This window comes from Bos mutus, chromosome 11, assembly GCF_027580195.1.
Source record: "Bos mutus isolate GX-2022 chromosome 11, NWIPB_WYAK_1.1, whole genome shotgun sequence".
NCBI lineage: Eukaryota > Metazoa > Chordata > Mammalia > Artiodactyla > Bovidae > Bos > Bos mutus.
The window spans coordinates 45,358,162-45,373,670 of NC_091627.1; the positions used below are offsets into that span (position 1 = coordinate 45,358,162).

The window sequence follows — 15,509 nt, forward strand, 5'->3', positions numbered from 1 at the left end:
GTGACTTTTTATTCAAGGCATATATCCCTGGGAAAGCCAGAACATGATAAGGAGAACAAAAGAAAATTGAAATGAATAAAGATTTAAACTCTACTCTTGTGCATGCTGAGCAATATCAGAACAGGCAATATAAAATCCAGCTCTTAGTAATGGTGATACCATCCTGGGATGTTCAACACTGCACTGAACAGCCACATGGCAAACGTCTATGGCCATTAACAGTCGCATAAAAGGAGTGTTCCTGATGTTAAAATACCTAGTCCTAGCTTCTTGTATTCACGCAGTCTCAAATAAATAAGACTTTTGAGACTAGGGGTTTGTGGCCACATAATAGAAAAGATGCTTGAGTTTTTTCCCCCAACAATGCTAGTATTTCGTGTGACTTTGAAGATATGCGAGCAAGGTAACAGTATGTTTTCTAAGAAGTCTAGTAGCCTTTGTCAGGATAGCAGACTTCAACTTAAATTTAGACATAATAAACTATTATTTAAATCATAATGAATAAAAACCACCACCCTGTATAAAGGCATTTATGCTGAATACAGAAGAACATCGGCATTCTCCTATAAAATGCAACTATAAAAAAGATAAGCTATATATTTTAAGTGCCTTACTGGTCTAAAAGGGATTATGTACATTAATCTTCTGTCAATTGTGTTACAGTAAGAAATAAGAAAAATATTTTCATCTTTATGCCCTGGGTGTAGACTTTCCAGCTTATACAGAGAATAAAAATCTGTAAATAAGACAAATTCTTACTCTCTACGTTATTAAAGGTTTTAGATTTCTTTTTATAAAAACTGATGTTCTTTTAAAATTATAAATGCAAAGTTACCTACTTCTTCCGCATGATAGAATAATATGTGTAATTAGGGAAAATTAAAATTTTAGCTTGACCTTAAGTTTAAAGCTTGATTCCTAGAAGCTAGCCATTTAAATGTAACACAACCAATACTCATAAACATATGAGCTTAATCTTATATATATTTTTATGAGGAGACATACTTGGGACACACAAATATACATGAAAACTATGAGGAAAGTTTCTATCAGAGATTATCAAAATGAGATTTAGTGCTTTTTTACCAGCTGGATAGTAACTGTTTCTTTATCTGGAAAAGATCTAGTAATCTTATCTAAATCTGCTATAATTATCAGCACAGCAGACTACACACATTTAAGTCAGTATTTTCCAATTATCATCAAAAGTATAAAGTTGATGTCCCACCCTTCATATCAACAAAACACCTTTTAAAGGTTCAGTTCAGTAAAGAGCAGTTTGCATTCTTTTGGTTCTTACCAAATAAGCCCTTAGGATTCACTATTAAGGACCAACCAGTAAAAAAACAACAACAAAAAATTTCTATATCTTTTTTGGATTACTGATCTTATAGTTAATTAAGGACTGCCCAAGCTGAAATTCCTTTCTCATATACAGAGTTTTCTTTCAAAGAGTTAAATATTCCTGCAAACCTTTAAAGACAGATATTACAAACCTTTCAGAACTCACTGCTAACTTGCAGTTTGATCCTGCTAAGTGAAGATGAGATTGAGAGCAGGAGGAGAAGGGGATGACAGAGGATGAGATGGTTGGATGGCATCACCAACTCAACGGACATGGGTTTGGGTGGACTCCAGGAGGTGGTGATGGACAGGGAGGCCTGGTGTGCTGCGGTTCATGGGGTCACAAAGAGTCGGACACGACTGAGCGACTGAACTGAAGATGGGCTTCTATGACTATTTTAATGGGTCACTTACTATGCTTGCATATTAAATATTAGGGAAAAAACTTCAAGTATGGATTATAATAATGTTGTGATTTCTTGCTGATCTTTCTTTAAAAAAAATATTCCAAGTACCTAACAACTGTCTGCAAACCACATTCTTATGTTACATAATTTATGATTGAAAAATGAACATATTTACAAATTCACTGACTGTTAAGTGATTGGACTAATTAAATTGAAGAATCATTCTCAGTTCTCCTTTTAGACTTTCTATTTATAAAATAGATTCTATTCTCTCTTAAAACTTAAAGGTATAATTAAACCTATACAGCATCCTTTTTCTGTAAGGTTCATAGTGCTTTATATCCTAACAACACCTCCAAGGAGTGTGGGTAGCAGGACTGTCATTCCTTATTCTTAGAGTGTACTGATCCTAAACTTTAGTACATCAAATGCAAACATCTCTTTTAGCTAAAATATAATTACATGAGTATTACTAAATGTCATGATGGATTCATAAAACATTTTTTTAAGCAACTGTATTCTAATGTAAAGTAATAAGCAAAAGATTATTTTGAAATAGATTAGCTTCTTACATTCTATTTATGCATTTCTTGAGAAAAAAGTGTTTGGGAGAACTGAGTAATAAAGAAAAATAATAAAAAAGGAAATATTTTCTTGAAAAAAGGCTATTATGTTTTTCTCAGAGTTTAAGTTTAAATATATAATCAAGGAAGCTCTTTTGGCTATATAACGGCTAGACTATTGCACCTGTCAAAACCCTGAGTTAAACTTTGAAAAACATTATTTTAAGTATATGTGGAGAATAATGCACAAAACAAATATCACACCTGAAATTTATATTAGTAAAATGTAACATACAAAAATCTTCATAGGGCAAAAGAAATAGAAAGCAAAGAAATATAAATCACAGAGCTCAAAGCAATGAAATCTGTCTCCTACAGAAAAATGATTTCAGGAAACACCTGAAACAGGTTAAACAAATGTTTAAAACACAGAGATACAAATGACTAACATAAACTACTACTTTCCCTAAAAAGACCTAAATGCATTATGTACTTGTACCATGTTCTCATTAAAACATGCAATGGTAGTCTTGACAAAAATTAAGAAAAATTATAAGGTTTATAGTATCTACATTTGTGAGTTCCCTTTTAAGAGAAATTATAGCTCAAGTATTTCCCAAAGTAGAGTTTGTACATGAGGATCCATGTGGTAATATTACCAAGAGTTATCCTCAGTGTCTTAGAAGCTATTTCCTAGCCTGCCAATCTAAAGCTACTAATTTATATGAAGGAATGTTTGGTTAGAGTGATGTGATTCAAGGCAGAGGTGGGAGCTAACCTCTACTGAGTGAAGTGAAGTAAAGTGAAAGTTGCTCAGTCGTGTCCGACTCTATACAGTCCATGGAATTCTCCAGGCCAGAATACTGGAGCGGGTAGCCTTTCCCTTCTCCAGGGGAGCTTCCCAACCCAGGGATGGAACCCAGGTCTTCCGCACTGCAGGCGGATTCTTTACTAGCTGAGCCACAAGGGAAGCCCAATCTCTACTGAGAGGTCCCAGAATATGGAAAGAGTAGGTAGTGTCAGACTTTGGTGTGTCCATACCATAACAAGAAAGGAAGGTATCATAATGTAGGATTCAAGAATAGGAAGAAGTGAATGATATAGGGAACCCTGAGTCTTGCAGTGGCAAATGTCATATCTGTAACTAATTTGAGAGAGGAGAACCTTTTAACTTTCTCTGATCAATGATAATCAGTTCTGCTCTAAAGACCTTCAGAAAGTTGATCTTTTCCCATTTACCAAGAAACTCCTTACAGCAACTCCAATTTTTCATATTTAAGCTCATGTTTTTATTAGTTGACACTCAGAAGATATGATAGACTGTCACTATCCCCTCCCTTCATTTTTCATTAAACAAATACTTAGTATTTGGTGCTAGGAATATACAGTTCATATACTTTAAATAACTCACAGTTGAGGGGAAGAAAGAGATAATTGGATAATAACATGGGATAAATGTGGCAGTAGTGATATATACAATACAACAGAAAAAGATACAGGAAGAAGAATTTCTTTGCTGCTAGAAGCCTTTGACAGAGGTACTCACAGAAGTGATTTTCTTAACAAGGGAAGAAAGGCATTTCAAGGAGAACAGCAAATGCTTAATACAGGAATGAAAGAGCATGATGCCACATTCTGTCTAAGCAACTTATAGAGCTAGACTGTAGAGTGAAAAATGGGAGAGAGGTGAGAAATGAGGCTAGAAAGGGAGGGGGTAGGATTTGCAGGAACTTTATATGAGGCCATGTTGAATAGTCTGGAAGATTATTACTCTTGGGTAGGTAGGAGTTACAAGAAAGAATCTGAGCCTTCATATACTCAAATTAGTACTTAAACTACTTCCCAGTTCTTTATGTTTCGTAAGCCTGTCTTTCCTTAAAAGTACATCTTTGCTTTCAATCCTTTAACACTTCTCTGAATCCTCTGTAAATTCTCTCAGTCCAGAACTAGAAACAAACTAGATACCTATACAGGGGATAAGTTGTACTGAGTACACAGACATTGCCCCATACAATTATGTTTCTATTTGGGTACTCTAACATCAGTTATTAATAGCTCTACTCATTCTTCCTGGTATTCACCAGTAGATCCTAGGTTAGTTGTATAGAAACAAAGTTTAGAAGGATAAAAGACATTGCTGAAGAAGTCCTAAATCTGCAGTCTCTTAAGAGTAAGTAACTTTTTCACACAGCTCTTGAAGATTTAAGGTTAGTGTCTCTAAGACTTGGGGTCACTTCTGGGTACTACTAACTTTTTTCTTTTTAACTCCCAGGAACTCTCAGTTAAACTAAGAACACAAAAAGCAGTGGGTACCTTTAGGTATCAATATATATATATATATATATATATATATATCTCCATGCCAGCATCTAGACTCTTAGTACCAGAGTATACATTATAAAGGGCAAGATAATTTATAATGAATTTAAAAATAAGAGCGTGGTAAATTAAGGCACAAATTAAAGAGCATAAGGAAGTGAAAATGGTAGCAATCAGTTCACTAAATTAGATGCCAGATTTTTCTATTTTTAGTTAGACCTGCTTTTTATTTACCAGAAGTCTTGAGCTCTTCAGATTGAAAAGGATGCTGACACTAAAGTAGGGATGGCATTAGTCATGGTTCCCTTACCTATTCCATAGTGGATACCAATTAATTTGAATGTCACACAGGAGGAAAAAAAAAAAACTTGCCTCCGTATCACAAATGGAAAAACAGATTTAGAAAGATTAAGTAATTTCTACTTTTAGTATCACTTAACTCATACTCAGTTGCTCCAGAGACGAAATTTGGTATTTTCCCTTTTAATTTTGTCAGCCAAGTTGGCCATACTAGTTTTCCAAAATACGGACAGCACTGCAAATAATTTCAATCGATATGTACAAGAGCTACCAGAAATGATGAAGAAAATGATTAAATTAAGAAAACTATCATGTCACTGGAAAAGAGATTATCAAGTTGTATACTAAATTGAAAATCTGAAAAGCAATGGTAAGGTCTAATTTCTTTTGTAAAATTGGACTTACTTGATATTTCACATTTTCTTTCTTAAATAATTTCAATATTTGCTATAAGGCCCACAGAGTAACAAATGTCAAAACTAGAGCAATAGTTCCAGGATGTAGTATTAAGTTCATGGAACTGATGTTCTTCACAACACATGAATATAGGGCTTGACTTATTTGAAAAACAAGCAATAGTAGAATGTGCAAGAAAGTTTTAAAAGTGACCTTAAGGGTTTCCCTGATGGTCCAGTGGTTAAAACTTCACCTTCCAAAGCAGGGGGTGCAAGTTTGATCCCTGGTCAGGGAATTAAGATCCCAAATGCCTCACAGCCAAAAAATCAAAATATAAAACAGAAGCAATATTTTAACAAATTCAATAAAGACTTTTAAAATGGTCTATACACATACACACACACACACACACACACAAACCTTTTAAAAAAAGAATAGTATTTTTTTTTTAAAATAAAGTAAACTTAAACTATAACTGAGAAGAGGCTACAACAATATTTCCCATGCCACATGCTCATCTTACAACGTGACTTTGATAGTCCTCCTATTGAGTGGTGAGGTCTACCTCTCTGCTACTTAAACCTGGGGGTGGTTTTGTATCTCCTCAGGCTAACAGTATGGCAAAGGGACTTTTAAAGCTAGAACATGAGAAGGGAATGGCTATCCACTCCAATATTCTTGCTTGGAAAATTCCATGGACACAGGAGCCTGGCAGGCTACAGTCCATGGGGTCGCAAAGAGTCAGACGTGGCTGAATGACTAACACTTTCACTTTCATAAGCAGGCGTAAGAGAGTCCACCTATTCTCTGCTGTTAGACTCAGCCACCATGCTGTGAGAAAGCCCAAACGAGCCCAGGTAGAGAGACCAGGTAGAGAGGCCAAGTACCAGTTCTGACTGAAAATTAGCCCTTGAAATCATGCAACAGAAATAAACCATTCCCTCAGTGTCCCACCCTAATGCCTAACTTATAGAATCTGTGAGCAAAATAAAATGGTTCAGTTCAGTTCAGTCAGTTCAGTTAGGTCGCTCAGTCATGTCCGACTCTTTGCGACCCCATTATTTTATGCCAATAAGGTTTCCAATGTTTTATAATGCAGCAAAAGATAGCCTGAAAGAGGAAGAGGAGGCAAAGCATTCTTGGGACTGTTTGAAACACAGTTTCATAAGCAAAATAGGGTAAAATTTTGGTTAAGTGGGAAAAAGTGCAATAAAGTGACCAAATGTCTTCTCAGTATAAACAGAATTGATAGTATTGAATTCACTATTTACTTCACACTTCAGTTCAGTTCAATTCACACTTTAGTTCAGTTCAGCTCAGTTCAGTTTCAGTCGTATCCGACTCTTTGCGACCCCATGAATCACAGCACGCCAGGCCTCCCTGTCCATCACCAACTCCCGGAGTTCACTCAAATTCATGTCCATTGAGTCGGTGATGCCATCCAGCCATCTTATCCTCTGTCGTCCCCTTCTCCTCCTGCCCCCAATCCCTCCCAGCATCGCCACACTTAGGCACAAACAAATATCATCAACTATAAAAGTGAACAGTTCTTTCTACATCTCTCTTTTTAAAACACCCACCCCCACAAACTCCTGAGAGATACTGAAACACAACACTAATTTAAATGAAACAGCTTTATGGTCAAGTATATTTGGATATGCTAAGAAAACAATCTAATAAAAATATCCTTTTTGGATACCCCAAATTTCCCTAATTTAAAATATTTATATAAACATGTCTTTTTAAAACAGAAAGAATAAAGGGAAAAATTCCATGAGCCATTATTATCTCTTAGGGATAAATATTATTAATATTTTGATCATTTCCTTCCTGAACTGTTCAATGCATAGATAAAAACACAGTCTTTCAAAATGGGTTTTATATGCTATATGCTATTTTAGATCTTTCTCTTTCTTTGTACAAAATGACACTATGAACATTGTTCTATGTCCTTTCAATATTCTTTCAGAACATTATTAAATAATTTTCAATGGCTACATAATAATTTTCAATGGCTACATACATATATAGTATATATATTTGTTGTAATTTATTTGATCATTCTTCCATTTTGAGCGATTGCCATTTTGTAACTTTCACTATTATAAATAACATGTGATGAAAACTTGCATATTAATCTCTGTTAGTGGGATTACTGAGTAAAATAGAATGAGCATTTCTTGAAGAAGTCAATTTGCTTTTCAGAAGGGTATGGCAAGTTATATGCTACCAGGAGTATTAAGAGTATCTTGACTTGATGAGACATCACTACCATTATGTTTCTTAAAATCGAAGTTACAGAGCATCCTGGGTGGCTCAGTGGTAAAGAATCCGCCTGCCAATGCAGGAGACACAGGTTCAATAACTGATCTGAGAAAATCCCACAAGCCGCGGAGCCACTAAGCTGGTGAGCCACAACTCACGGGCTTATAGCCCATGCTCTAGGGTCTAGGAGCTGCAACTACTGAGGACCTCTCACCCTAGAGTCGGTGCTCCACAACAAAAGAAGCCACCCCAATTAGAAGCCCATGCATTGCACCCTCACAGCAAGGAAGACCCAACACAGTCAAAAATAAATAAATAAATATGTAAATAAGATTAAAAATATCCAAGTTACAGACTTTATAGGTAGAGTAAGATATCACAGACAGAATAAGCAATATTTCAGTAATTAACTTCTGATGTTGAATTCATACTAGCATAATTTAGCTAAAAGTTTGTTCTACTTGGGATATTTTAAGTGTAAGCAAAATTACTGGTGCCTTAAAAAGAAGAGATGAACAATAAAATATTTGTTGAAAGTTTAAAGTAATAAATGTATAAACTGAATGAAAGACTAAACAGCTTTAAAAGTCAGGATACTCAAATTTTAAGCCTAGCTTGCTACTGTTTGCAAACCTAGGTAATTTTAAACCCCCTTTCCTAACTCATTTTTCTCTACAATGGATACAACAATAATATCTATCCCTACTTTACAAGGATTTCAGAAAATAAACAAGAAAGAAATAAAACATAAGCTTTAAAAACATAATCTCTAAAGTCAAACTGTCTAAGTTCCATTCTTGGCTCTGTCACTTATTAGCTGTGTAACCACGGGCAACTGAATTTGTTTGTGCATCAGTTTTCTCAACTATCAAACAGAGATTATATTTAACACATATAATCGTTGTGGAGATTATATGAGAAAATCCATGTGAAAGCCCTTTGAATCCTGCTTGATACACAATAAGTGCTCAGTAAACATTAGATGACAATTATTAATATATGTAAAATTTTATACATAGGTAAAATAATAGCTTTTTAAAATCTACTTGGCAAACAAATCATTTAAATCTCAAGTATTCTAAACTTAAAATCAACATACTTCAAAATATAGAGCTATAAATTTTCCATAATTTTTAGAACCTGAAACAACTATGAAACAAAGTTTATCACAAATATAATAACAATAAAATAACTTTCTTTTTGAAGAGAATATTCTTTCTCTGGCTCTTCACTTAACTGGATCCTTCTCAGCCATCAAGTCTTACTTCAAATGTCTCCTCTTCAAGTCACTCCTACCTACTCAAATTATCCTCTAATATGTCTACTAAATGAGTCATTTTCACCCTCTGTAGTTAACTTATTTATTCATCATTCTCTGTCTCTTCTCACCAAAATGCAAATTCCATGAGGGAAGAATCTTTGTCTTTTGGCCACACCTTGTGGCATGTAGGGTCTTAAGTTCCCTGACCAGGGATTGAACCTGCAACTCCTGCAGTGGAAGCATGGAGTCTTAACCACTGGACTACCAGGGAAGACCCGAAGTTTAGTCTTTTCTATTGCTACACTCAGTTTCAACTCAATAAATATCTTACTGAACCAACAAATTGATGTAACATATGGTTAGGCACTGAAAGAACTGGTATAAAAGCTACAAAATTTCTTCCTTAGAAAGAATGGCCATCTAAATTAGCGTTTCTCAAACATTTTTATCATGACCTACAATTAAAACTACATCTGGTACCAAGATCCAGTAAGCACACATACCCACGTAACTAAAATAAGTCTCACACAAAAATACTATGATGTGTGATAAATTCTGGTATTTTCCCATTTAAATATTCTATTCTTTTTCATTGAAAATAAAACTGTGCCCCACTTTATTGATTTTATATCACATTACTGTGTAAAGACTCAAAGTCTGTATATTGTACAGCATAGAAATATAGCCAGTATTTCACAATAATTTTAAATGCAGCATAATCTATAAAATATTGATTACTATGTTGTATATCTGAAGCTAATATAATATTGTAAATCAACTATACTTCACTTAAAGAAAAAAAGTAACAAGAAAGTAAAAAAGAAGAAAAGTATGAAAAACGGTGGTCAAGCTCAGAGGTTAAGCTAGTATCTGAAAGGAGTTAACAAAAGCAACACAATGGAGCAAAGATCGTCTTTTCAACAAGTGGTGCTAGATGAACTGGATATGCACATGAAAAAAAATAAACCTAGACACAGACCTTATGCCTTTCACAAGAATTAACCCAAAATGGATCACAGACCTAAATGTAAAACATAATTCTATAAAACTCCCAGAAGATAACATAAAACCTAAATGACCTTGAGTATGGTGATGCCTTTTTAGATATAACACCAAAGGTACGATTCATGATAGAGACAATGGATAAACTGGATTTCATTAAAATTTATAATTTCTACTCCATGAAAGACAATGTAGAAAGAATGAGAAGACAAGCCACAGGCATGGATAAAATATTTGCAAAGATATATCTAATAAAAGACTGTTATCCAAAGGAAACAAAGAACTCTTGAAACTCAATAGTAAGAAAACAAATAACTTGACTAAAAAATGAATCAATGACCTTAACAGACATCGCTCCAAAGATTTCCAGATGGCATATAAACATATGAAAAGGTGCTCCACATTATATATTCTCAGCAAAATGCAAATGAAAGCAACGAGATACCACTACACACCTATTAGAATGGCCAAAATCTGGAACACTGACAGTACCCAAAGTAAAACGCAAGAATTCTCATTTATTGCTGATGGGAAAGAAAAATGGTATAGCTACTTTAGAAGACAATTTGGTATCTCTCTTGTTTTTTGTCTTTGTTACTTATAAAAGTAAACACACTCTTGCCATAAGATCCAGCAAATGTGCTCCTTGAAATGTACCCAAAGGAGCTGAGAACTTGAGGTCATATAAAAACCTGCTTTGTAGATGATTAAAGGAGCTTTATTCCTGATTACAACCAAGATGCCTAGCAGTAAGTGAATGAAAAAATAAACTGTGGTACATCCACACAGTGGAATATTATTCAGCATTAAAAAGAAATGAGCTATCAAACCATGCAAACACATGGAGGAACCTTAAATGCATATTCATTGACTCGATGGACATGAGTTTGAGTGAACTCCGGGAGTTGGTGATGGACAGGGAGGCCTGGCGTGCTGCGATTCATGGGGTCGCAAAGAGTCGGACACGACTGAGCGACTGAACTGAACTGAACTGAAGTGAAAAGAAGCCATATCAGAAAAGGTAAATATACTATGGTTCCAACTACCAACATTCTGTAAAACACAAAATTATGAAGACAATAAAATTATCAGGTTCCCAGAGGTTCAGGATGGGGAGAGAGATGAATAGGTGAAATGCAAAGGATTCCTAGGGCAGTGAAAATTCTCTATGATATTATAAAGATGGATAGATGTTATTATGCATTTGTCTAAACTCACAGACTGTGTAACAGTAGGAGTGAATCTAATGTATGCTATAGACTTTGGATAATAATGACGTGTCAATGTAGATTTATCAGTTCTAACAAATATACCACCCTGGCAGGGAGTGTTATTAAGAAGGACGGTTACTCTATGGGTACAGAGGGTATAGGGGAAAACTCTATACCTTCCCCTCAATTCTGCTGTCAACTTAAAACTGCTCTAAAAAAAAAAAATCTTAATTAAAAAAAAAAAGGAAAATGCAGTTTTATGTATATGTAAAATTGGGGGTAGGGCAGGGTTATCATAATTTTCAGATTCATCAAGAGGTTCATGTCTCCCTAGATCTAAGGCTTTTTTTTTTTTTTTAACTATGTATTCATTATTGCCTGTGAGGCACTACAGAAAAATATGTATAAAAATATGGCTTAACACAGGGATGGTAGTCTATGATAGGAAAAAGGATTGACTCTGGAGTTTGATTAAGTCTCAGGATCAAATCATGAATTCATCATACAGTGACTACAACCTTACACAAATTATCTTACCAATCAGCCTCAGTTTTCTTACCTAAAAGGAGTTTGAATATCTACTTAAGAGGTTAAGTAAAATAGAAATTATGTAAAACATCCACTATGGTGCCTAAAACATCCACTTAGCCTATATGCTAAGTATTTTAATAAATGGTAAGCATCATTATTTGGAGAAGGCAATGGCAACCCACTCCAGTACTCTTGCCTGGAAAATCCCACGGACAGAGGAACCTGGTAGGCTACAGTTCATGGAGTCGCGTAGAGTCGGACACGACTGACCGACTTTGCTTTCACTTTTCACTTTCACGCATTGGAGAAGGAAATGGCAACCCATTCCAGCGTTCTTGCCTGGAGAATCCTAGGGACAGGGGAGCCTGGTGGGCTGCCATCTATGGGGTTGTACAGAGTCGGACACGACTGAAGTGACTTAGCAGCAGCAGCAGCAGCAAGCATCATTATTATACTCTAATATTTTCAAAAAAATTAACTCCCATGGATAAAACACTATCTTAAACAAAGTTCACCCAAATTATAAAATTAAATTGACATAAAACAGATTATTCATATATATGTGGAAATTATAATCCAGGATCTTACTTTTTCTCATAGCTAATACTGCTGTGAAGGAATAATTACAAACTGCTCCTGCAAGTATGAATTTATCAGTTCAATAAAAGTAACAAGTACCCATAGTATACATAGTCTGTGGAAAAAAAATTTATTAGAAATATAAATAAGTTACTCTTATTTACACCCCCATGATTACAATGAACAATGTATTATTTTTAACCAATGTTCCTCACATCACTTAGCTGCCTGTTGCAGAGTGGTGTGGCTGCGTTGGTATGCTGCTTATTCCCTGCCTTTAAAGCTGCATCTCTTCTTGCTTGCTCAAGTAGAACTCTTGCTCTTTCTTTGAGTTCTTCTTGCCTGGATAACATTCGATGCTTAAAAACAAAGATACAGAATTAGAAGCCAAAACAAACAAAACCCCTCAAACCCATGTAATCCACTTTTGTAAATTAATCAATAGTTATACAATCCATCAAAATAATACAAGTCAGGAATAAGATTGTATCAATAGTTTTGTGAGATTACCTGTAGACAATACTAATGCTGATTAGAAACTGTATCTTTACTGGCTAAAACTGGGTTAATTAAAATTACATTTTTATTAGAACATAGTCTCACAAGGTATAAAGTCCATACACATATTATATGCATTGTTAATCACAGTATGCCTTTCATGGATCACAGCCTGGTTGTGGCAAAGGGTCTTGCCTAACTCAGTGAAGCTATGAGCCATGCCATGCAGGGCCACCCAAGATGAAAGGGTCATAGTGAAGAGTTCTGAAAAAACAAGATCCAATGGAGAAGGAAATTGCAACTCATTCCAGTATTCCTGCCTGAAGAACCCCATGGACAGTATGAAAAGGCAAAAAGATATGATGCTGGAAGATGAGCCCCCAGGTGGGAAGGTGTCCAATATAATAAAAGCAGAGGGAAATTACTAATAGCTCCAGGAAGAATGAAGCAGCTGGGCCAAAGAGGGAAAAACACTCAGGTGTGGATGTGTCTGGTGGTAAAAGTAGAGTCTGATGCTGTAAAGAACAATACTGCATAAGAATCTGGAATGGTAGGTCCATGAATCAAGGTAAATTGGAATGGGACATGGTCAAACAGGAGATGGCCAAACAAGAGATGGCAAGAGTGAACATGGACATCTTAAGAATCAGTGGAAAAAATGGATGGGAATGGAAAAATTAAATTCAGATGACCATTATATTTACTACTGTGGGCAAGAACACTTTAGAAAAAGTGGGATAGGCCTCACAGTCAACAAAAGTGTCTGAAATGAAGGACTTGGTTGCAACCTTAAAATGAGAGAACGATCTTGGTTCATTTCCAAGGCAAATCATTCAACATCATAGTAATCCAAGTCTATGCCCAACCACTGATGCCGAAGAAACTTAAGTTGAGTAGTTCTATGCAAACCTATAAGACCTTCTAGAACTAACACACAGAAAAAGAGGTCCTTTTCATCATAAGGGATTGGAATGCAAAAGTAGGAAATCAGGAGACATCTGGAATAACAGGCAAGTTTGGCCTTGGAGTAGAAAATGAAGCAGGGCAAAGGCTAACAGAATTTTGTCAAGAGAACACAGTGGTCATAGCAAACATCATTTTCCAACAATCCAAGAGATGACTCCACACATGGACATCACCAGAGGGTCAACAATGAAATCAGACTGATCATGTTCTTTGCAGCTGAAGATGGAGAAGTTCAACACAGTCAGTAAAAACAAGACCTGGAGCTGACTGTGGCTCAGATTGTGAGCTCCTTATTGCAAAATTCAGGGTTAAATGGAAGAAAGTAGGGAAAATAACTAGGCCATTCAGGTATGACCTAAATCAAATCTCTTATGATTATCCAGTGGAGGTGATGAATAGATTCAAGGGATTAGATTTGATAGACAAGGTGCCTGAAGAACTATGGATGGAGGTTCCTAACATTGCACAGGAGGCAGTGACCACAACCATTCCAAAAACAAAAGAAATACATGAAGGCAAAGTGGTTGTCTGGGAAGGCTTTAAAAATAGCTAGGAAATAAGTGAAGTGAAAGGTAAGGGAGAAAGGGAAAGATATACCCATCTAAAGGCAGTGTTCCAGAGAACAGTAAGGAGAGATAAGACATTCTTCAATGAAAAATGCAAAGAAATAGAGGAAAACAACAGAATGTGAAAGACTAGCGATCTCCTTAAGAAAGCCAGAAATACCAATGGAACATTTCATACAAGGATGGGCATGGTAAAAGACAGAAATGGTAAAGATCTAACAGAAACAGAAGAGATTAAGAAGAAGTGGCAGGAATACACATAAGAACTATATTAAAAAAGTCTTAGTAACCTGGATAACCACAGTGGTGTGGTCACTCTCCTAGAGCCAAACATCCTGGAGTGTGAAGTCAAGGGGGCCTTAGGAAGCATTCCTATGAACAAAGCTAGTAGAGGTGACAGAATTCTAGCTGAGTTATTTCAAATCCTAAAAGATGATGTTGTTGAAGTCCTGCACTCAATAAGCCAGCAAATTTGGAAAACTCAGCAATGGCCACAGAACTGGAAAAGGTCAGTTTTCATTCTAATCCCAAAGAAAGGCAATGCCAAAGAACATTCAAATTACTGTACAACAGCACTCATTTCACATGCCAGCAAGGTTATAGTCAAAATCCTTAAGACAAGCTTCAGCAGTACGTGAAAGGAGAACTTCCAGAGGTACTGGTTTTCAGAGAGGCAGATGAACCAGAGATCAAACCACTAACAATTGTTGCTGCTGCTGCTAAGTCGCTTCAGTTGACCCCATAGACGGCAGCCCACCAGGCTCCCCCATCCCTGGGATTCTCCAGGCAAGAACACTGGAGTGGGTTGCCATTTCCTTCTCCAATGTGTGAAAGTGAAAAGTGAAAGTGAAGTCACTCAGTCGTGTCCGACTCTTAGAGACCCCACGGACTGCAGCCCACCAGGCTCCTCCGTCCGTGGGATTTTCCAGGCAAGAGTACTGGAGTGGGGTGCCATTGCCTTCTTCGTTGGATCATGGAGAAAGCAAGGGAGTTCCAAAAAAACATCTAATTCTGCTTCACTAACAATACTAAAGCCTTTGACTGTGTGGATCACAACAAACTGGAAAATTCTTAAGAAGTGGGAGTACCAGACCACCTAGTCTATTTCCTGAGAAATCTGTATGAGGGTCAAGAAGTAACAGTTAGAACTGGATATGGAAAAATTGGTTTCAAGTTGGGAAAGGAGTAGGACAAGTCTGTATATTGTCACCCTACTTATTTAACTTCTATGCAGAGTACATCATGTGAAATGCTGAGCTGGATTAATCACAAGCTAGAATCAAGACTGCTGTGAGAAATAG

At 36.1% G+C, this 15,509-nt stretch overlaps 1 protein-coding gene across 5 annotated transcripts in view; it reads right to left on the reverse strand.

Annotated features, from left to right (window-relative positions):
• The window catches only part of EHBP1 (EH domain binding protein 1), a 355,495-nt gene that overhangs the window by 75,880 nt on the left and 264,106 nt on the right, over positions 1–15,509 (reverse strand). For all 5 annotated transcript variants that reach the window (XM_070379386.1, XM_070379385.1, XM_070379384.1 and 2 more), the window contains exon 14: positions 12,394–12,537. In XM_070379386.1, coding sequence (XP_070235487.1) covers positions 12,394–12,537 — 144 coding nt within the window. The remainder of the gene's footprint in view (positions 1–12,393; positions 12,538–15,509) is intronic.